The sequence below is a fragment of the Crocodylus porosus genome, unplaced genomic scaffold, assembly GCF_001723895.1.
Source record: "Crocodylus porosus isolate Cpor-Errol unplaced genomic scaffold, CroPor_comp1, whole genome shotgun sequence".
NCBI classification, from domain to species: domain Eukaryota; kingdom Metazoa; phylum Chordata; order Crocodylia; family Crocodylidae; genus Crocodylus; species Crocodylus porosus.
In genome coordinates this window covers 7,660,690-7,682,889 of record NW_017728939.1, presented here as the reverse complement: position 1 = coordinate 7,682,889, position 22,200 = coordinate 7,660,690, and the positions used below count along the sequence as shown (strand labels likewise).

At 58.3% G+C, this 22,200-nt stretch overlaps 2 protein-coding genes across 3 annotated transcripts in view; both read left to right on the top strand.

Annotated features, from left to right (window-relative positions):
• COL16A1 (collagen type XVI alpha 1 chain) overlaps positions 1-14,244 on the top strand; it is a 61,788-nt gene extending 47,544 nt beyond the window's left edge. The window contains exons 50-71 of the mRNA XM_019547540.1: positions 599-652; positions 998-1,051; positions 1,479-1,532; positions 2,117-2,161; positions 2,429-2,482; positions 3,004-3,039; positions 4,106-4,168; positions 5,123-5,194; positions 6,225-6,278; positions 6,503-6,547; positions 6,988-7,032; positions 7,972-8,025; positions 8,746-8,799; positions 9,237-9,287; positions 9,799-9,888; positions 10,394-10,429; positions 11,406-11,450; positions 11,634-11,822; positions 11,945-12,011; positions 12,314-12,490; positions 12,722-12,799; positions 13,041-14,244. Coding sequence (XP_019403085.1) covers positions 599-652; positions 998-1,051; positions 1,479-1,532; positions 2,117-2,161; positions 2,429-2,482; positions 3,004-3,039; positions 4,106-4,168; positions 5,123-5,194; positions 6,225-6,278; positions 6,503-6,547; positions 6,988-7,032; positions 7,972-8,025; positions 8,746-8,799; positions 9,237-9,287; positions 9,799-9,888; positions 10,394-10,429; positions 11,406-11,450; positions 11,634-11,822; positions 11,945-12,011; positions 12,314-12,490; positions 12,722-12,799; positions 13,041-13,243 — 1,620 coding nt within the window. The 3' untranslated portion in view covers positions 13,244-14,244. The remainder of the gene's footprint in view (positions 1-598; positions 653-997; positions 1,052-1,478; positions 1,533-2,116; positions 2,162-2,428; positions 2,483-3,003; positions 3,040-4,105; positions 4,169-5,122; positions 5,195-6,224; positions 6,279-6,502; positions 6,548-6,987; positions 7,033-7,971; positions 8,026-8,745; positions 8,800-9,236; positions 9,288-9,798; positions 9,889-10,393; positions 10,430-11,405; positions 11,451-11,633; positions 11,823-11,944; positions 12,012-12,313; positions 12,491-12,721; positions 12,800-13,040) is intronic.
• Positions 14,245-15,880: 1,636 nt separating this feature from the next.
• Positions 15,881-20,815, top strand: PEF1 (penta-EF-hand domain containing 1). 2 transcript variants are annotated; one of them, XM_019547786.1, is made up of 5 exons: positions 15,881-15,963; positions 16,833-17,133; positions 18,262-18,417; positions 19,001-19,144; positions 19,747-20,815. In XM_019547786.1, exons 1-5 carry the CDS (start codon positions 15,940-15,942, stop codon positions 19,974-19,976), a joined length of 855 nt encoding a protein of 284 aa, XP_019403331.1. In that variant the 5' UTR covers positions 15,881-15,939; the 3' UTR covers positions 19,977-20,815. The 2 variants fall into 2 exon arrangements, with proteins under 2 accessions (XP_019403331.1, XP_019403333.1); XM_019547788.1 differs by having other exon boundaries at positions 15,882-15,963; positions 16,833-17,130; positions 18,259-18,417.
• Positions 20,816-22,200: the final 1,385 nt, after the last annotated feature.

Sequence of the window (22,200 nt, the reverse complement as noted above, 5' to 3'; positions counted from 1 at the left end):
CACCAACCTGGGGCGAAGGGAACACTGCTAGGACACGTAGCATCCAAAAGCGTGGAGGTGGGGCAGGTGAGCCCCTTGCTGTGGGCTGTGGACATGTGGAGATCCAGCCACAGGCCTTTCCACACCCAGGGCCAGGCCTTCATGGCTGCAAATGGACTTCATTTCATTGAAGCTGTACCGATCTACCCCCTGGGTGGGGGGCAGGCCTGCTGGTTCAGGCGTCCTGGATAGCACCAGGATCTCCAGCCTGGCTGCCTCCCGGCCTCCTTCCTTTGAGACAAGCACAGGTTGTTGCTAGACAAGTGGGATGCCCGTGTCCCTTAGGCACAGGTGCAAAGAGCAGCTACGCCGTGCTTGACACTGGCAGCAAGGCCTGTGCTGGAGAAGCTGGCCCCGACAGGGCAGGCTCGCAGTGTGCCCAGAGCCAGGAAAGCCTCCTGCACCCGGCTGCATCAAGGGAGCGTGAGCTGAAGTGCCCCATGCCTGGCCTGAGGGCCGCGCTCCCACCCTGGCCCATTCTGCCCTGCCATGCTCGGCTTGGGGAGATGGGCTTGAAGCCAGACACCTCCCTGCAGAGCCTCCTGTTTTCTCTCCCCAGGGTCTCCAAGGTGAGCGTGGACCGGGTGGGCTCCCTGGTGCGAAAGGGGAACCGGTGAGTGAGCCCGCTGCAAAATCCCCCTGGGCTGGGAAGAGTGCCTGGCTGGCGCTGGGTGCCTGTGGCAAAATCCCCCCAGGGGGTGGGAAGAGGCACCTCTGCTCTCAGGGGCTTTGGGGCTGGGGAGAGGCAGGAGCTAAGTTCCCTTGGCTTTGCTGGGTCTGCCCAGTCCTACCCTGGTCCGCGGTGAGCAGGCAGCATTTGCTTGCAGAGGGGTGACGTCCATCGGTGCTCGGCAGGGTGGTGATGCCAAGACGTGCAGGTGTGTGGCACCTGGGCAAGCCCAGGGACAACACAGCCCTTGAGCCTGGCAGGTCGTAACACCGGTTTTCTTCCTTCCAGGGCCCCCCTGGTCAGCCCGGCTATCCCGGTGCAACAGGACCCCCAGGCCTGCATGTGAGTACCAAAGGCAGAGGAGGAGCTTGGCAGGATGGGCAGCTCATTAGCCAGAAGCTTTGGGGTGGGGGCTGCAGCTGGCATGGGGATGGCAGCAAGGCCCAGCTCTGCAGGGCAGGCTGGGGTGCTGCAGTGGGGAAGACCGGTCTGACCAAGCAGCGCAGAGTGGGAAAGACCCCCCTCTGCCCACCTGGAGGGGGAGCTGGGCACACATCTGTCCCTGGGGGTCTCTTGAATGCACCATTGGCCTAACTCTGCTCTCATGGAGCAAGGTCATACAAGCCCCAAGGTACCAGCACCGAGATGGATGTCCTCTCCTGCCATCAGCACCCTCCCTGCCAGCCCCTTCCCACCCAGCCCAGGGGGTGTCCCCAGCCCTCGGGGCCACCCAGCGAGGCTCAGGCTGTCCCCTGTCTTCTTTCCCCAGGGCATCAAAGGTGAGCGAGGCCACATGGGATCCCCGGGAGAGAAAGGGGAGTCGGTGAGTATTGCAGACCAGCCACCTGCCACCTCCGAGCCCCTGAGGAAATCGGTTCCTTTCCCACAACCCGCCGTGAGCGTGGAGAGAAGAGGCCGATGTCCCGGCAGAGACCACATCAGCTTCCAGTGCCGTCACTGGGTGCTTCGTGAGGGCGGCCAGGCCTGTGGTCAGCAGTAGGAAGGAGGAGAAGGGCAAAAGCAGCCTCTTGGATATGGTGGGGCGATGGCAATGGCCACTTATGCCGGGGACAGGGAAGGGAGGCAGCTGCTGGCACGAAGCAGCTAGGGCATGATAGGAAGTGCAGCCTCATCAGCCCCTACATTGCCTTGCCTTTCCCGGGGGAGAACTGCAGGCAGCAGGGTCCCCATCCTGATGGGGCAACTGGGGGCCTCCACGGTAGAAATAATCCCGGTGCACAATGCCAACATCGCCCCTTGCTCCTCGGGGCTGCACTGTGGGACCAGGGATGTGCTGGATTCAGGATCTCCTGAAGGTGCCTGCTGAAGGGATCGGGGCTGAGCTGAGCTGTGCGGAGCCGGGGCATGCACGTGCGCCTGATTCTTGTTCCCTTTGTGTTTCCCCAGGGTCCCCCCGGCGTGGATGGCAACCCCGGTCCCACGGGGCCAGTGGTAGGTTCATGGCTGAAGATCCTCATGTTAAAACTGTACTGAAGAGCCCAGGCCTGATCCCAAGGGCAGCACCTGGCCCCTGGCATCCCTGAGGCTGGATCGGCAGCTCCTCGAAAGCCTGGGGGTGGGGGACGAGAGAGGGTCCTGGCATGCGCACTGGGGAACAGAGACTGGAGGTCTCCCTGCGCTGGCCTTGCCGTCCTGTGGGTACCACCTGCTGGGCACACGGAGACCACAGCCCCTCCTGGTTTTCTTTCCTTCCACCAGGGACCAAGAGGAGAGCGTGGACTTCCAGGAAACTCTGGGGAGAAGGGAGATCAGGTGAGGCTCCCAGTCCCTCCAAGGGAAGTCCTGGACCTGGCCAGGGGGAGGGAGGCTCAGAGGGCACTGCCCATGGGGCACACTCCTGCACCCCCCTAGGCAGGGCAGCCACCCATGGGGATCCTACATTGTCTCCACGGTCCCCGGGCCTGCAGCCCCTCCGGGCTGCTGGGAGGGCTGCTGGGGTAGGGACAGCCCAGCCTTGCCCCTATTCAGTGAGTGCAGCCTGGCCCGGGTGGCTGCAGTGGCAGGACTCTGCTCCAGGGTCGGGGAGTCGTCAGCTTGATTCCTTAGCTGCCCACCCCACTTCCTTGCAGCCCGTGTGGGGTCCGGCAGGGCCGTCACTGCGGATCCCAGCTTGCACAGTACCCCCCTACCCAAAAGCAGCCCCATTAAATGCCCCGTCTTAGCTTAATGAATGACCAGCTCCTGGGTGGCTGGTGTTGCCTTTCCCCTTGGCTGGCTGCTTGACAAAGCTCCACTGCAGACTAGTGACATGGATCCATTTACCGTCTCTACAGGGATTCCAGGGACAGCCCGGCTTCCCCGGCGCACCTGTAAGTACATCCCGGTGGACGCATCATATTTAGGGGCTTGGGGCACACTGCAAAGGAGAGGGAAGAGGGAAAAGGCCTGTTGTGCTGCAGGCTCCCATGCAGGTGGGAGAAGGCACCTCAAGGGCTCTGGCGATGGGCAGAGATAAAGGCTGAATCCTCTTTGCGAAACGAAGTCTTCCCTGGAGGATGGAGGAGGTAGCTCTTTAAGAACCTCTCCGCCTACATGGGCGCAGGTGCTCGTACGGGTCCGGTGAGTGCCAGGAGCTGGCAGAGAGTATTTTAGCAGAGGGCTATGCAAATCTGTAGAGTTTATTTGAGGTTGACTAAAGAGCAGCGCGTTTCTCGGAGCAGTGCAGAGGGCAACAAAGGCGCCAACCCTCCCTTGTTGCATTATCCAAGCAGAGGGTTATACAGGAGCTGGCTGCATTTGGGACGTCACGCCGGCCCCAGGCATCCTCGCTGGAGCTGAGAACAGGCCGGGGCTGGGGGAAGGAGAGCAGCCAGGGCTGGGCCAGGGGGGCATTCTTCCAGCTCAAATTTCAGGCCTGGCTGGGTGGGGGCTAACGTCCAGTCCACAGCAGGAGCAACAAGTGACCTCCAGCCACGTGCAGCCCGTGCCCAAGCTGCCGGGGTCAGGTACAGCCATGACTTGTCTGGCTTCCCCATCCAGCGGGGAGCGGCCATCCTCACCGATAGCTGGTGCTGGACACCCAGCCTGGCCTGGATTTAGTGTCCCGATGCATCTTGGCACGTCAGCTCTGACCATGCAAAGGCAGCTGCGGTCGAAGCCGGCAGTGCTTCTGCCATCACGTCCTGTGGCCGAGTTCTCCCGCGGGCGGGCGGGTGCCTCCCCCCAGGTCTGGGTGCCCAGCCGTGCCAGCAGGTTCCCCAGACACCCAGAATAAGTGGCTTTGATCCCACCAAACCATCTTCCTTTCCACGTGGCCTGCCGGCTGGGGCCCAGGTTCTGTGAACCAGCATCCACCACAGCCCATTTCGTTACACCCAGGAGTCTGGATTATCCTTTATGAGATGAAGTAGACTGTAAAATTGTTGCTGTTCCTAGGGCCCCCCCGGTTTCCCAGGAAAAGCTGGATCGACGGGGCCCCAGGGCCCCCCCGCAGAGAAGGTGAGTGCTGCATAGTGGGGATGAGAGCCTATGGGGTTGGGAGTCCTAGAAGAGACTCCTTTCCCCCTGCCGGCAGGGGTCTGAGCCCGTACCGGTTCCTGCGGGCAGGCAGAGGAGCTGTCCCAGCCTGGGGAAGCCCCAAAAGGGAAGGTGGGCGCTGGAGCCCCCTGCACCAAGCTGGCTCTGTGGTACGAAGCTGGTGCTGGGCACTGGCACGACCTTGTATTCAGGCTGCTCTCCAGCCAGGGCATGGCTTTAAGGATGCAGGGGAGGCACCCACAGCTCCCACAGCACCCTGGCAGGCCTTAAAAGCTGAGCTGGGAGAGGAGAGTCCTGTGGCATTTCCAGGGCTTGGTGGGCACCTGCTGGCCACTGCAAGGAGTGCGGCAGGAGCCTTGCAGTTTGGGGGGTGAGGGTGCGGGAGGCAGGCTCCACCTGGGATTTGTCTCCCAGTCCCAGAGGGGTCTGAGCTGCACAGGGTGGATCCAGACCATCAACAGCTGGCCTTCGCGGGGGGCAAGGGGCAGTGCTGCAGAGTCTGCCTCGCTCCAGGGGTTGGGAAAGGTGCAGAGCTGGGCACTGCAGATCAGCTGTGGGCCTGCTGGATGGAGACACGAAGCCACCTGGCCCAGGGACCCTTGCCAGAGTGGACACCTGACATCTAGCCCCTCCGTGCTGCTGCTGCAGTGCGTGTCTTGCCAGGGAAACTGGCTCTAGACTTCCTGGAGCTCAGGAGGCACCTGCCAGGCAGCGCTGCTCTTCCTAACCCGACCCGGTCCAGGCTGCCGGCCCCCCCCTCCAGGGTCTTGCTGCCCCATGTGGGCAGACCTGGGTGGAGAGGTCAGTGACTGGGGAAGCTGATTGCTAAGGAAAGGCTTGGCAGCAGCCTTCATATGCAGGCTGCAGCAGTGATGGTGGGGCACGGGTTCATTGCTTCCTGTATGACTCTTGCAGGGCAGCCAGGGGATGACTGGCTCCCCGGGAATGCCAGGCCCACCGGGCCCCCCGGGACCTCCTGGGATACAGGTAAGTGCATCTTTTTCCCAGCTGAATTCCTCCCTGCCTGGAGTGGAGCCTAGTGAGAAGGGAGCAACAGGGAAGGCATGTGCATACGTGGTTCAGCACAGAACAAGCACCTGGCAGGTCAGCGGGTCTCAGTAGCTGAGAACATTGCAGTACAAGTACCGTGGCTGTCTGATCTACAAAGCCCCATTGCTCTACAAGCGTGCCTTGGAGCAGAGGAGCCCTACCCCAGTGCTGCCAGGGTTGGAACCAGAGAGAGAAGCACACATGTGTGTTGGGAGGGCTAGGGGACAGATACCAGCTCACCACTCTCCACCTAGTAGCCCAGCATACCTTCCCCTTGCTGTGCATAATGTGCAGCCCAAGCAGTAGCTGTAGACTGGCAGGGATGCCCTCCCTGCTCCGAGTGTGACCACATCTGGTCTGAAAACACCTACAGCTAACACTGCTGCCTTGATCAGCACCCCGCAGGGTGGGCACCTATGCTCTCGGATCAGCAGGTCCTGAGTCCCATCCCTGCCTTGCCCTGGAGAGCCCAGGGGAAGCACTATTGACCCAAGTCTGGATGCTCATGGGGTTGGTCTTGCCCTGGGAAGTCCACGTGGCCACACTGGGGGAAGCACTACTGACCCGAGTCTGGGTGCTCATAGGTTTGCTGCAGCTGAAAGGTCACTGAGTGCTTGGGGGAGGCCTTGTGTGACTCCATGAGAGGTCATATATCATGCTGAGCACCAGGTCCCAGCCCCTGGCAGAGCCCTCACCTGTAGCAGTAGGTAAGATTAGCCAGTCAGGACCTGAGGCTGGTGACAGTAGGGCAGTGCCAGCGCTGCAGTTGCCCGGGCCCCTGTGGCATCACAGCTGCACTGCAGGTATCTAGCAGAGTAGGAGCCCCAAACTGAGCCTCTAGCTGGGCCCCCAAAAGATGGCCGGGTCGGAAACCAGAGCAGGACAGAGTAGATGAACAGGCCTACAATGCACCATCTCTCTCTTTGTCTCTCTCGCTTTCTTCATTTCCCCTGCTGCGGCGCGGCAGGGCCCAACTGGCTTGGAAGGACTGGATGGCAAGGACGGGAAGCCAGGGTTGCGGGTAAGAACATAGGCGGGTGTTAGCATGGCAGCTCCTGGCTTTGCTCCAGCCACGGCAGCGTGAGGAATAGGTTCCTTCCTACGGGAAGCCCAAAGCGGGTGAGCTTGGGGTTGCTTGGGCATTGTCCCAGCCTGTACCACGCTCGCTGGGGTCCTCTCCTAGGTGGGACCTCAAACGCTTTGAGCTCTTTCCCACAGCTGCCCTAACTCTGCCTCTCTCCTTAGGGCGACCCGGGTCCCCCAGGGCCACCAGGCATGATGGGGCCTCCGGTAAGTGCCACGTGGGTTTCTCAGCTGCCCCTGCCCATGCTATGACGGGTGTCCATGGGAAGAGGAACTTGGGGGGGGTCTCGTGTGTCTCGTTCCTGTGCTGTCATCCGGGAGCTGTGTCCCTCCCATGCCCAAGGTAGCCGCACAGATGCTTGGCCAACGAGGAAGAGGTTGGCCTTGAGGGCTGGCTTGGTCACTGCCTTTCCCTAGGTCCCCCATGCCCCCTCAATGGGGTGGCTGTCCCCTAGGGAGAGTGGGGGGCTGGGAGAGGGACTTCTCTGCCCAGCTGGAGGTTCCCTTGTCATGGGAGAGCTCCTCCCAGTTGCCTGCTGGTGCACTGGGTTTGGTTCCCATTATATCTGAGAGGAAGGGGAGGGGGAATGCGTGGCGCCTGTTGGAAAAGTCCTGCTCACGCCGTCCTGTGCTTCTTCTCCCCTTAGGGCTTCAAAGGAAAAACAGGGCACCCTGGCCTGCCAGGGCAAAAGGTGAGCTGGCTGGCTTAGCCGTCCCAATGGCTTTAGCATGTCTGACTGTGTGCCCCTCCGCTTGGAGACGACTTAAACGGGGCCTCAACGACAGTGAAACCCCATGAGGACGTAGGATGAGCTCCTGGCCTTGCGATGACCACCACCAACTCTTGTTGGCTTCAGCAGGGTCAGGATTTCATACCTGGGGCAGGAGGGAGGCACCGAGCTATGAGGAAGCTGCCACCCACCCTGAAACCTGCCTGGGGTGGAGATGGGGACTTGGGAACAGAGGCAGGGCTGTGGGGCTCTGTCCTTTTAGGCTATCTGGTATTTGATTGTCATGGTCCCTGCACGGCAGGTCCATCAGCCCACTGCTCCCACGTCCCATCCAGTCTCTCCGGGCTGCGGCTCCCCCGTGCCTGGGGTGGAGAGCACATCCCAGCTCCAGCCTCGCAGCACCTGGCACCATACTGCAAAGGGCCTGACCGAACCCCATGCTGGATGGCCAGCGACGTGGCTTGTTCCCCGGAGCTGTGGCAGTGGCTTCCTCTCCCCTTCTCCTTCTCCCCAGGTCATGCTCATTGCTGTGGGGGAGACCTGGCATTCCCTGCTCAGAAGGCAGGAGAAGCTGAGCATGTCCTGAATGGACTTTCCTTTTAAAAGGGCAGATGCTACTGTGATGCTTTATACCACGGGGCCCGTCACTCTAAATTGGCACAGACGTATTGAAGCCAGCGTAGGTTGCAGCAGTGGAGCAGAGAGCCCGCTGCAAGCTAGGAGGGTGCCTGCAACTTCTTAGCTCTCAAGGAGCAGGGCTTTCCCATTTAGATGCATCGTGGGAAACCGTCCCTTTCCTTGTCTAGGCTGGGGGTTCGCCTCTGGCTGCCAGGCCTGCTAGCCTGGTGACCCACTCGGCGTTCTCCAGCGTGCACTGTGCAGCCTTGTTTTCCCTCCTAGGGCGACTGCGGCAAACCCGGCCCCCCTGGGAACACCGGCCGGCCGGGAACAGAGGTGAGTCGGCGCCGTCCCAAGGGACGCAGGTTGTTGGGAGCATGGCACGGTCTGTGGTGGCACAGTATGGCTGGCTGAGCTGGCCTCCCTGCCTACCTGTCCCCTCCCTTCAAGATCATGGCATCTACAGGCAGCCAAGGACCCTGGCACCTAGAGCTCAGCGGTCCTCAGAGATGAGCCCTGGCCCATCTCTCCCAGGGTGATGGAGGTGCCAAGATGCTGCCTCTGTGCTACTCATGCTGCAGATTCAAATGGCTCAGTGGACATGCCCTGTCCCCCACCTCCCCTTCTTTGGGTAGAGTTGGGCCCCGCTCCCCTGCACTGCGAAGCTGTGGGTGCAACGTGCATCATGATTGCAGCCCTCTGTGACTGTAGAGACCTCCACACCAGCTGTTCCTGTGTCCTGGGCTTTGCTTCCCTGCCCACATGTCAACCCAAAGGTTGACGAAAGCCTCAGCAGCCCGCTGAGGCTGCAGGGCCGAGCTCTTGGCTGGTGCAAACAGGCCTCGCTGTGTTGGAATTTGTGCAGTTGCACTGGTTTCCTCCAGATGAGGATCTGGCCTGTAACACGTAGCCAGACTCGGCAGGGGAAAGGGCTCACTTCCCCCACGGCGACGCTCAAGCTCAGCAGGCCCTTCAGCAAGAGCCTAGGGAAAGATTTGCTGCCAGCGCCACTCACTGAACTCGTCCTGGTTTAACACGATGCTTTGTCTCTTCCAGGGGGAGCCTGGCCTGATGGGACCCCAAGGCAGGCAGGGACCCCCCGGCCTTGCCGTAAGTTGAAATCTTACTCCCGCTTGCTGAGAAGACACCTTACTTGTGCTGCGTTAACCAATGGAGGGGCATAACACTGGGCAGGGCAGTGATGCCCCCCTGCAGCCCTGGCTTCTCCTAGCAGGGGGTGCTGCGGGCAGTGGGGATATTTTATTGCCCCCGACTAAAGTGACTCAAGTGACTGGGGTGCCCCACAGAACAGAGTGGCGAGCGATGGGGAAGCTTATGTCTGCTATGGCTACCGCTGCCTTATCCCACAATGTTATTCCATCCCCCTTAGGCCTCCAGTTTGAAGAGTGGGGGCTTTGGGGTCTCTTGGAAATCCCTCCATTTCTCCAGTCCCCTGCCAAGGCATCTAAGAACCGATAAGGATCCCCCTAGGATCAGCTTCAGTCCCTATCTCCTGGTTCATTTTCCTGCTTTCTCTTGTTCCCCAGGGTCCCCCAGGAAGCCCAGGCCAGCCAGGCCCAGCTGGACTCGTTGGAGTTGTAAGTACTGGCCCAACCTCAGCAGGCTTCCTAAAGCCTCCAAAGGCAATCTCGTTCTTCCATGCATGACTGCAACCTGGAGCGGAGCGGGAGTGTGAACCCCCAGGGGGCTGATTTGGCCCCAAAGCCAAAATTGCACTTGTCCAGTCCTGAAGCACTGGAGGAACTGCCTGAGCTGAGCTTTGGCCGTGTGTTGGCCTGCAGAGCTGTGCCGTGCCAGAGCCATGGTCAGGAGGGAATGGGGCAGATGAGAATCCAGTGCCTTGCTGGGAGCTGGAGGCTGGGTGGGAGCAGCAGCCAGGCTTTGCAAAAGCAGGAACTCTTCTGCATCCGGGCGCTCAGCTCAGCTCTGCAGCTGCCATCCCAGGGACACGAGTGCAACTTGGACCACACGGATGTGGACTCGGGAACCTTTCAACCCCTCTCTGCAGCCACCCCCGCTGCAGGGTCCATCTTACTCCTGAAATTACTGCTGAAATCAGCTCTTGCCCTTTGCTTCTCCCTTCCTCAGGGACTGAAGGGTGAGAAGGGATCAACAGGCGACAGAGGTCTTCCAGGGATGCCCGGACAACCAGGACCCCCAGGTCACCCCGGACCATTGGTGAGGTTTGCATGGCAGGAGATGTGAGGTGGAATGGGTGTCGCCAGAGCACTGATGGGGAACGGGGTTTGAACACTAACCCCATTGCAACTACTTTGTGGGTTGAGATGGAGAATGAGGCCGGTTGCTGAGCTGCTGGGTTTGCCAGCTCGGTGTGTTGGTTCAGCACGTGGTTTGCTAATGATGGCATCGCCTGGGGCCTGCCAGGCTTACACGATGGCACAGAGGGGTCTACAAATGCAGTGTGGATTTGACAGTATCCAGCCCAGCCTGTGCTGGAGACCTGGTCACAGAGTGCAGGATACTGGTCTTGTCAGGGTATCTCAACCGTAGTATATGACAAATCCATTCCTAGTAGTGCACAGGGCAGATCTGTGGGCTCTGATGGGGGACGTGGGCATGCATCCAAAATGCCGTCACAGACACAGATAGGCTTGGAGCTCTCCATCCCTTCCTTTTGGAGCAGACTCCCAGGTGTATCACGTTCTTTCCTTTGATTTTCTAGGGTGAGCCGGGCTCGGACGGACCAGTCGGCAAAGAGGTACTGCAGTGCTGGCTCTCCCCTTCCAAGCCCCCCTGGTTCCTCCCTTGGCTGTGCCGCAGAAGGCAGCTCTGGTTGGCAGGCCCACGCTACACTCGCTGCCCCTCCCTTTCTCCCCACGGTGTTGCAGGAGAATCATGTTTGCAGTTGGGGCTGTCAGTGAGCCAAGTCCTGAAGCCCTGACTCAAGCAAAACTCCCTCGGTATCAGAGTCCTCTCACCAGAGGTGCTGAGTGTGCCGTAAAAACCCTGTTCACTGCAGGAGTTGGCTAACGGAGCATAAATAACAGCAGCCCAGAAGGCAGCTGCCAGGCCTCGTTGCCCTTCAGATCCAGGCTGCACCAGCATGGTGCCTTGAGTTGCCATTGGGATCCGGAGCCAGGTGCTGTGAGCCACGCTCCACCAACTAGGTCTTTATGGGCATTTAGGGGCCTAGGTGCAATTATCATCCACCCTGCTCAAGTCCCTAAAAAACTCCTAATGCAAAAACGTGGGCAGGCCCTCTTCCTCCACACTGCTTTTTGGGACTCTGTCATATGGGTCAGGTGATGGTGAGTTACAGAAGTAGATGCATCAGTCTTTCCTGCTCCAGTGCAGGGGGGCTGGACACGGTGATCTTGTAAGGTCCCTTCCAGCCCCTAACATCTATGAATGGGCATTCGGAGAGTGGTATAGAATTGCACCAAGACCCCCGTTAAATGGAGCTTCCTCCCCTGCCCACAAAGTTTCCTGAAGTACCGGCTCTCTGCCACCAAGGGCAACGTTTCATCCCCGGTTTCCTGGCTTGCCGTTAAATTGGAGGAAGTGGCTGTTTTGTAACACTGCAGCTCATGGTGGTACATTAGCGAGGGTGTAACGACACCTGTGTCCACTCTCCGCGGGTTTAAACCCTGGCACCAAGACCACGGGCATCCTCCAGAGTAAAAAATGGTCATTAATTCTTCCCGTGACCAGTGCTTCCTTCTGCACTCTTCCAGGGCCCACCAGGGAAACCAGGACCTTTGGGACCAGCTGGTCAGAAGGTAAGAGCAGGTTGGGCTTGCTCAGCTGCAGAGTTGGGGCCTTGCTCCTGAGTGGAGGTGAATGTTGCCCCTGTCTGGAGGACAAGCTGCTGTGCAAGCTGCAGATGCATACATTTATAGTCCGGGTTGGGAAGGGAGAGGAGCAGCTGGAGAGAGCTTTACATCCGACCTGCTTTGTTCCAGGGTGAAGCTGGGATCCCAGGAGAGAGAGGGTATCCTGGAGAAAAGGGACGAGCCGGCATGCCCGGAGGACCAGGGAAAAGTGGCTCCATGGGCCCTATGGGACCACGTGGCCCTGCTGGTGAGAGAGGAACGCCGGGCTCCCCAGGACCTGCCGGCAGCCCTGGCATGCCTGGGCTCCCAGGCTCAGTGGTAAGAGGGGTGAGCCCTGTGGGCTTTTGGACCAGCTGTTGAACCCCCATGCTTTTCTCCCAGCTTGGAAAGCAGATGAATTTTGCTTGATATTTTCCTTTCCCATCATCCCCTTTCTCCAGGGAGACGTGGTGAATTATGATGAAATCAAGAGGTTCATCCGCCAGGAGCTGACCAAAATGTTTGACGGTAATCAGCACTGGGGGAATGGGAAAAGAGAGGCGCGGGGCTGAACGCAGCAACTCGGGGCTCAGAGCATCGGGTCTGAAATGACCTGCACTCTCTGGGCCCGGATGTTCAAAGCCCAGAGGGGTGGCATTGGCCCCCTGTCCTTCTAAAGGCAACGATACCTTCAAATTAGGGTCTGCAAGGCCTGCAGTGCAACGTGGGCAGCGTGTTTGCCCGCTCTCTTAGGAGCCTGGGGTTTGCCCTCCAAATGGAGAAGGACATCCATGTTGGGGAAGCTGGGCTGACCCTGTATCTCTCTGCAGAGAGGATGGCGTACTACACCTCCAGGATGCAGTTCCCTGTGGAGATGGCTGCCTCCCCAGGAAGACCAGGGCCTCCTGGGAAAGACGGCTTGCCAGGGCGGCCAGGGCCTCCCGGATCGCCTGGGCTTCCCGGACAGATCGGGAGAGAAGGGCGACAAGGCGTGCCGGGCATGAGAGGTAACCATTCTTCTGGGACCCCTTTCTTCCCTCCCTTTGCTTCCTGATGATTGCGGCTGCAAGGGTCAGGCAGAAGCACACAAATCCCACCCCCCTAGTCAGTGCCTTTAGCGGCTACTGGCAGGTTTGCTCTGTCTTCCCAACCCCATCGCTCCTGCGGGGTCCCATGCGATTGCCCTACATCCGTGCGGTGCTCTGCCTGGAATTTCTCACAGCTCTCTGTTGCCCCAGGTGAGCCAGGAGCAAAGGGCCAGAAGGGAGAGGTCGGCCTTGGCACGATGGGAGACAGCGGCCTGCCGGGCCCACCAGGTAAGCACCTTCTGCTTGCATTTGGCATGGGAAGCTTGTTGGATTGGGACTAGCCGGTGAGCACCATGAAAAGAAAAGCCCCAGAGAAGTCTGCTCCTGGCCTGGCTTCCAAATGTCAATCACAGACCAGACCCAGTCCATCCATACCCTCGGCACTGTGGTGGCCCAGCTGGACTCATCCAGTCCTGGACAAACGGGCCTCCTCCCCGCTTCACCTCTCTTCCATGTCTCTCTCCTTCAGGTCCCCAAGGGCCACCAGGATACGGCAAGATGGGTCCGCCAGGGCCGGTGGGACAGCAAGGTATTCCGGGCATTCCTGGACCACCGGGCGCTACAGGGCAACCTGGGAAGACTGGCCACTGTAACCCTTCGGATTGCTTCAGCATGATGCCCTTGGAGCAGCCCATGTACCAGCCCAAAAACATGAAAGGACCTTTAGGCTGAGTAAAGCGGCAGGGTGTTTGCACAAAGGACTCCACTGGGGACAGCCAAAGCTCTAGTCCTCGCGACTGGTCGTGAAGTATTTTTTATTGCTGTTAATATTTTGGTTTTTTCCTTTTGGTTTTTCCAGTGGGGTCAAACCTCCCCCAACGGCATTTGTGGGTGTACGTACGTCTCTTCTCGTGTCTTTAAAGGGAATTGTCATGTGTGGCCAGCCAAAATACATTTCATGATGGTGCCTTTTGCTTCTCATTGCCATGCACAAACCCCCACCTCCGGAGGCCTCCCGTCTTACTCCGTTTCATTCATTACTTCTTCCATCCCTTCCCACCACCTGCACTTTAGGCCCTGGGACTTGAAGTCAGTGGAGGGAGAATAAAAGCCTTGCCTTCTAGCCAACTTGGCCATGACGCGCTTGGAACTGCATGCCGGCTTGTAGGTCCTGCCGTTAAATGGCCAGGTCCCTGCTCCCAGGAGCGAGCAGACCGGCCCGCTACCCCACGTGCTTCCCATGTGTGTCGCCTTCCATACTCTGCCGCTCTTTTCATTTGTAACATGCCAGCATCATCTCTACTAACCTCTGGAAGCCATCTGCCATCTTGTCCGGCACCGGCGTGGCTCGTGCCTCGTGGAGAGCTCGTTTCCGAGTCTTGCTCCTTTCACTGGGGTGCAGCACGAGGGAGAAATTCAGCTCAACAGACTGAATTAAGCAAGCCACTTTTTGGCGCCTTCTGCCAGACTTCAGTGGCTCTTCTCGTAGCCGTGCTGCGGATCCACGTGGAAGCTCGCTGGCCGTGAACGCAAAGCACGGCTTTCTCCCTTCACTTGAAAAACAAGCGTCTGAGCTTTAGACACAACAACTGGATTGCTAATGGCTGCCCCTTCCCGTTTCAGATGTTCAAAGACAACAGCTGAGCAATTGGTTTCAACTTGTCAGATCTGTATCCCAGCAAACAAGCAGGTTGAGCAAACAAGGCAGAACTAATAAATTACGTTCCAGCCCACGGCTTTGTCTTTTTTTGGTTTCTTCAGCAACATTTTAACAGTCTTGTGTAGGTCCGTTCACAAGAACGACTGAAGAAAGAGCTGAGCTTCTGCCTGCGCATCCCTCCAAGCATAAATAAATCTACGTGAACCCTCGCATTGCAAAATGCGTACCAGTGATGGACAGACCTCGAAGGGTCGGCATACACCCTGCCGGCTGGTTTTCTCCGTGGAACATCAGCATCTACAACAGCGGATGAAAAAGCAACGTCTGAGTATGTGTGTGCACCGCATGTGGGTGCCGTCGCACGAGCGTGTGACGCTGTGGTGTAGGTCAGGAAGGGAAGCATTGCTTGTGCGTGAACTCGAGAGAGGTGGGTGCCGGTCACATGTCTTAAACACAAGCCGACCTTCCTTTGTTGGGCGATTTCTGATGCTTGCTCTTCCTCTTGTACCAAACCCCCTGATCGCAGCCTTCCTTGGTCATTCCCATTTCAGTCCCAGGGAACGGTCGGGCTTACAGCGGAAACAGGAGCTGAGAGTAGGATCAGCAACTGGCTTCCTAGCATTTCTTCCATTAAAAGCAAGCACACTCCCTTGCGGGGCCTTAAAGGCATTATTTGTTACCAGCACCCGTGGTATTTATGCGCGACGTCCCTCCTGAAAAGGCCAGCTGGCTCAATCAAACACCCTTGAGAAACCTGCCTGTGCCACGCATGCGTTGCGTTGGCTGATGACAAGAAAACTGTGACCGTGACTAGGGGGGAGGAGAACGGACGAACCGCTCATGCGGGGGACCTCCATCTGGTCCCAGCCGGCCTGGCCCCGGGTAATCCTGCTGCCACCGGTACCACGCACTGCCACGCAGGAAGTGGAGCTGCGCAACCAGCTCTATCGGACCTCCCGATTTAACACTGGAATCCAAGACATGCCTGCGTTTCACCGCGGCTCTGTACAGCTTCGCCACCGCTCCTTTAGGATGAACGAGCCTTTCCACCCATACAGTCGTACGCACGGATGGAGACGGTTGTCTGCGCAGGTCCCTCTCTGCCTCTGGTCCAACAGCAGGGAGGAACCGAGCCGGACTCCAGACAAGGCCCTCGGCGCGTGCGTTCATCACGAACCTTTGCACGGGATCTGAGGCCCCCTCTGCACTGAGGGACCCTCTTGCTTTCCATATGTCATCTCTGTTAAGAAAGGCATTCGGACCCTTGCCATCCCTTTATTAACGAGCGGTTGACAACCAATTGCAGCTCAGCGCAGCGAGGTTTAAGACGGGGACGCCACTGGTTGATGAACGACCCCTGCCAGTGACAGGAACGGATCTGAACGCGGGTGGCAGGAGCGCAATGCTCCCCAGCCCCGCGGCCCTGACCACGGCGGCAGATCTGGACAGGCGCGGTGTTTCTGCACGGCGCTCACTTCCACGCGGGCCAGCCCGGGCCAACAAGGCTCAGCCAGAGGGGAGGTAGTCCACCTCTTTTAAGAAGATCCAGCACATCCCAGCCTCCCCTCGAGCAACTGCAACTGCAGACCACCCCCCACCAGGCCGCAGCGGCGCGGGCGCTTAAAGGCCGCCAAGCGGCACTTCCGCACCACGTGCCTCGCACCCCGGCAACGCAGTGAGATGGACGCCCCGCGGAGCCAATAGGTGGCGCGGGTGGGGCGGCGGGGCCCAATCGCGGCGAGGGGCGGGGCCGGCCGTGGCGAGCGCTATGGCGACCTACCCTTACGGGCAGGTGAGGGCGCGGCGGGGTCCTCTGAGCTGCGCTGGGGTGCGGTGACGTGGCGCAGGGGAACCCCGGGGGGCCCCGCAGGCTGGTCTCGGGGGGCTGCGCACGGCACCCCGCGCCCGCGGGCGCTCGGGGCGGCTGCTCCCCCCGGAAGCTGCTCCTTGCTGGGGCAGAAGCGCGGGCAGCAGCCCCTCCGCGGCGGACGGTGCCCGGCCGTGCCGGCCTTGGGCGGCTGATGCTGCAGCCTGGTGGTGTCCCCGAGCGGGCCCGGCTGGCCGGAGTCTCCTCGCTGGGAGGGGGCGCAGCGGCGGGTCCCGGGGGAAGATGGGTGTGACGAGTGCGCCCCGCTATTGCGGTGCCCGCCCGTGGGTTCGGTCTCTGCGGGGCTCGGGGCGCCGCCTGGCACAGCCGTGGTTTCGTGGTGTCTTAAGGGAGTTGGAAAACCTGCCGGCGGTTTCAGTGGGAGGCTCCTAATTCCCTTCGGCTCCGACACGTGCACCACGTATCTTGATGCAGCGGGGCGGGGTTTTTAGGGGGTCAGTCAGGAGGGGAGAAAGTCCTCCGAGTCACGGAAAATGAGAGCTGGATCTCACTCCCAGACAGGCGGCTCTCCCTGCCTCATCCATGCAGTGGGTTTTGTTCCATCAGCGTCCCTCCTAGGTAAACTGAGGCCGGGTGGGCGGGAGGTTTCCTAGGGTGGTTTTGGTTAACCCCGGTACCGGTCCAGGAGGCGTGCGCTGGCTTTGTGTAGCCGTGACAACGGGGTGTCATGGGGAGTCTGGTTGCTATGGGGAGCTTGGGCGGTACTGGGTGCCCCTGGCAGATGGCGTGGTGCTCTCTGGGCTCAGCTGTCCTTCGTCCCCCTTCCTCCGCAGGGTTACCCTGGAGCGGCGGGGCAAGCCCCAGGTGCCCCGCAGGGCGGTTACTATGCTGGAGGTCAGTACGGAGGCGGGCTGCCTCCCGGTGGCTCCTATGGCGGTCCGGCACCTGGCGGGCCCTATGGACCACCAACTGGCGGAGGGGCTTATGGGCATCCCACCCCTGGGGGGCCCCCATCTGGGGCTCCCGGGACACTTCATGGAGGAGGTTCAGCACCGGGCGGGCCCTACGGACAACCGTCTACCAACCCCTATGGTGCCCCTCAGCCAGGACCGTACGGAGCAGGGGCTCCGGGGGGTGAGTACACAAGCGTGTGCCTGCATAAGAGGAGCGTGACCCCTCCATCGGGCTGCCCGAGTATCACACTTGCACAAGCATGGCTTGGTCATGCCCCTAGTGATGGAGGAAGGTGGTGGGCCTGTGGGGGACAGAGGGAGAGGAGCCCTGGCCCCAGCACTGCTCCTGAGTTTTGCCTCGGGCTCTTGCTTCCTTGTAGAGCTGGGCAGTCCCTTTCTAGGCCGGCTTCAGTACTGGGGCTTCCTAGTGCCAGAGGTCAGGCCGTATCGGCTCTAAGCAAACCCTTGCCTCCATTTTGCAAAGCCACAGGTTGATCCTCCACCCTGGCAGGCACTTTCATTTAGCTGGGAGGCGTGTGATAAAAACCCAAGAATTCCCCACTCAGCCCAGCCCAGCCTCCTCTGTGCCCTGGGGATTAGCGTCTTGCCTCTGTCTTGCTTTCCCTACTGGTTTTTTAAAAAAAGGAAGTCTAAAGTCCTGGGGCTTATGCTTTTGATTGACTCAAGGCGTTCAACCAGACAGGCTAACGCAAGTGCCGCTGTCACTGGAAGACGCTGGAAGCACTTCTGAGAGGCATGCGAGCGCTATCCCCTGCCCAACAGGACGGGAGCTGTAGCGTTTAACTGAATTATTCATGCCAATTAAGCTGCCAGTTTGGAAAGAGTCCCCGTTTGTTATGTTAAAGTTCCACCGTGGAAAAAAATGCTGAAGAGGCTGCAGCTCAAAGCAGCCGAAATTAAACTTTATGGCCGCACATCTGTCTCCCCTCAACTGCCGGCATTTATCCTGCTGCAGTGGCACCACTTGCGTTTGTTTGCAGACGATCTGAAGAGATCTCATTTAAGCTTGCTCTGTTTCTCAGGAGGCCTTGCGTGCTGAGGCCTCAGCCACTGTTAACCTGCTCGTAGGATGGATACCAGGGCTGTAATCAGCCATTTAGAATGGAAATCCTGGCCCAGCGTCTCCTTGTCTCTCTCCATCCCTAGTTACTAGCCGCCAGAGGCTTTTTCCCAAGGTGCTCGAGCTGGCTTCCGCATTTGGTAGCGAGGTGGGTTAGTGATGCCCAATGCTGCTGTGCCAAGATTTCTAAGAGATTACATGACCCTTTATGTGTTCCCTCCCTGACAGGTAACATCCCACCTGGCGTGGACCCAGAAGCCTTCTCCTGGTTTCAGACCGTGGATGCTGATCGCAGTGGTTACATCTCCATCAAAGAACTCAAGCAGGCCCTGGTCAACTCCAACTGGTCTGCATTCAATGATGAGACCTGCCTGATGATGATAAGTGAGTTCAGGTGTTTTCTCCTGAGAGGCGACTTCCTCTCGAGACACTGTTCTGGGCTGAGCTTGGCTGGGCTGGTGTTTGATGTGGAGAAAACAAAGAGCTGGTTGTGTTTCTGACCTAAAACGTGTGTGTTTGCACCTCATAAGGTGAACCCCAAATCAACTGTATAGTGTCTATGTGCTTTCCCCCATGGGCTGAGCAGGCCATGACCAATACTGATATAGCAATGGGAAGCGAATGAAAGATCAAGGGGAGGGAGCAGGATGCTTGATCAGAGGCTCTCTGGGCAGGGCTTTCTACTTCTCTGGAAAGGGAACTTGCACATATGCCTTGTGTAGTGCTGTTGATTCACTCAGCGTGCAGGTCTGAACGTACACAGAGACTAAGGGTGGTTGCTAGCCCAGCAGATCTGTCGCCCTGGCATTTGGGTGCACCGCATTTAATTCCTGCCCACAACACGTAAGCATCAGAGTTTCAGAGGCAGCACGGGGAACTTCTGACGGCAAGCATTATGGGTGTGTGCACGGTGCTGTCCATGGATCACGGCTCACTGCCCTGCTCTGGCTGTCTTGTTCCTTGGCAGACATGTTTGATAAAACCAAGTCAGGCCGCATCGACCTCGTTGGATTCTCGGCGCTGTGGCGCTTCATCCAGCAGTGGAAGAACCTGTTCCAGCAGTATGACAGGGACCACTCGGGCTCCATCAACTTCAGCGAGCTGCAGCAAGGTAAGACCAGAGGGAGCGCAGGCCTCGGGGAGTGAGGAGACAGCCTTGGCTGTACCACAGCTAGTCACCTTGGGCACACCGTGATAGCTGTTTCCTTAAACCAAGTCTGCTGAAGGACTTGTTGGCCCCATTTACATAGCTGACTTTTGCCCAGGCTCATCCAGGTCAAATGTGGAGCAATCAGTAAATCCGCAGTGGTTTGTTGCCTCCCCTTTTAAATAATGACACCTCTCCCATTCTGCAGTGGAGCAGAACGGGAAGCTTCAGCTGAATCAGGTTTCCCTTGAATCTCTACCAGTTGTAGCAGACTTGGTCACCCTGTGGCTAACTCTCTTCCCAGGGCTTGGAGAGCAGGAAGTGTGGCCCTGGTCTGAGTAAGCCTTTTGTTTTGGAAGGGCAGGGAAGCACCAGAAGGGTGTGCCCACATTATGTTCCTAGCACCCAGCTCAGCCCTGGGTTGCAATCAGGTTAAATAACATTGCAACTTCAGTCAAAGTGTGTTCATTAGGAGGAGTGTCTCAGCATGCTGAAGAGATGGGGGTGGAAATACTCTTCCTGGAGAGATGTGTTGGAGTTCATTTTCTCTGTTCTCTTGCACCCAGCTCTGTCTCAGATGGGATACAGTCTGAGCCCTCAGTTCACCCAGCTGCTGCTGTCCCGCTACTCCCAGCGGGCCCCCAACCCCACCATCCAGCTGGATCGCTTCATCCAGGTCTGCATCCAGCTCCAGAGCCTGACTGAAAGCTTTCGAGAGAAGGATGCGGGGATGTCCGGCAGCGCCCGTCTCAGCTACGAAGACTTCCTCACCATGGTCGTCACCCGCATGTTGTGACGCCTCGGAACGATGCTCAGCCTGATGGCGGTGGGGATGGGAGGTTGGTCGTTGAAGCCTCCTCCCGCACTTGTCTACCTGAAAACAGGAATTGCCAGGAAGGATGGATCAGCCGTGCTCTCTGCTGGGGTGCACCTGACCTCCCATAAGAAGGCTAAACCCACTCCCTTCCCAGCTCCCTACCCAACCTGAAGTGCCCAAGAACTCTTGAGCCACAGGGCAAGGTGGAACCCAGCCACAAACCCCTGGTGAAACCCCAGTTGTTGGCCACCTTGATTTGTGTCTGAAACCCAGGAGCCAATCACTGTTCCTCCTTGCCATCAATTCAGCCCGGTTCCACCAGCTTGCCGCCATGGGGCGAGCGGTGGACAAGGGAGGCCAAACATGAGAAATTGCAGCCCACTGTAGCTCTGTGCAGAACAAGCATTTGTCCTTTTTTCTTTCCTCCCTAATCAGGCAAGATTGTATTTTGGGTCACGCTGCCCTTCCACCTGCGAAGGTTGCTGTCTTCATCGACATTTCTCCTGCCTCTCAAACACCTCTCCCCTACCTACAATACAGCGTCTAACCAGACCAGTCCCCATACTTGCTGCCTCCAGCTTGGGGCCCTGTTCTTTTGGGATGTTACGGGAAGCATCAAATCTGGGTTTCCCTTTGCAGTGCTCAGTCAGGCCCCTTGGCTTCAGTTACCAAAAAGATACTTTGCTCCATTTTATTACCAGCATATAATGTTTCCCCTTACTGTCTTTGTGTATAAAGGCCAAAATCATGAGCAGTTTCCAGCTTCAGTGGATGGTTTATATTGAGAGCGCCACAATAAAGTACTGTGTGCATTGCAACTGCTGGCTGTCATAGTGGTGGTTTGGTGTCAGGCGCTGCATGGCCACCCAGCAGAGAGACTGCCCTCCCTGTCTCCTGGCACTGTGCTGGGACTTGGGACGGGGCTGTCCCTGCAGCGGTCATGGCTGTCCAAAGCTGGGCCTGCTCTCTCAAAGTACCAGCTGTGACACGCTTGTTCTTCCTATGCAGGATAACCGGTGCTGCTCTAAGCTCCTTTATATCAATACAGGGCTAGGAGGCAGCTATATCTGTGGTCACACAGCGGGGAGGAGGGCGGTCCTGCTACCCTATAGGATAAAGTGCTATTACTTTGTGGGCCAGCCATGCCCTTGATTGAGTGATCTCCTGGAAAATGGGGGTAGATGGGGATGTGATATGAACTCCATTCTCCTCTGGATATGGCCCCATGCGCTGCTTCCTGCCAACGGCTCTCATATGAGCCACGGTTGTGATTTCCAGGTCCCAAACAGGTCCTTTATTCAGAGCCCTCAGCAAAGAAAGTTAGGCATACCAAAAAGCAGGGCCTTTTCCCTTCAGGCTACTCAATAAACCAGTGCCTTTCTCCCTTCAGGCTCTTAAGGCTTTCCAGCTTCTGCAAGCTCCTTCTGCCTGCCTCTCTTTGCAGCTTGGGCCCTTTCTTAATGCTCTCATTTGGGAATCTGTCCAGCCACCTGATCCCCTCCACCTGGCTGCACCTTCTGGCTTCCTAAAGGGACTTTACACCCTTCCAGATGTTGCACCCCCCCAGATGTCGCTCAGCTGCTTAACTCTGGAACTCAAAAGCTTTTGGAGGATGAATTACCTTTCCCTCGCACAGATTTCATTAAAAAGCCTGGACAAAGGTACCCCAGGCCCCTAACGCAGACTTTACTTCTGCTTGTCCTTGGGGAAAAAAACCATCCGCTCTCACCCCAGAGTGTGCTCTGGTAGGGTGGGTGGGTCTGCTACTGGGGAAGTTGCTTTGAATGACATGATTGCTTAAGCAGCCTTGATTTCAGTAAACCAGCCAAGCGTGATGCCCTGCGTGAGCTCAGCATGCTAGTCCAGTCCCATGGCAAGCCTTGCTCCCTGCTGCTGGCTCCTGGAAGATGCTTTATAAAGTGCTGTCAACATACGAGGGTTTTATCGGGGAGCGGAGCCATGCTGACAACCTGGCCCCTGCGAGGAAATGATGCGGTGCTTGTCATCTGCACAGAAGCATCGAATCCTCCTGTTGATGAGAGATGAGTTGGCATCCTCCCTGTTTTGAAGAAGGATAAGTGGAGGCGCAGGCTGGGGAAGGGCCTTGCCCGAAGGAGCAGGCTGCAGTGCGGTGGCTACCACTCTGGTGTCCCTGCCCTGCCTTAAAGCTTCTCCATGCAGGGAGCTCTGCTTAATGCCCCAG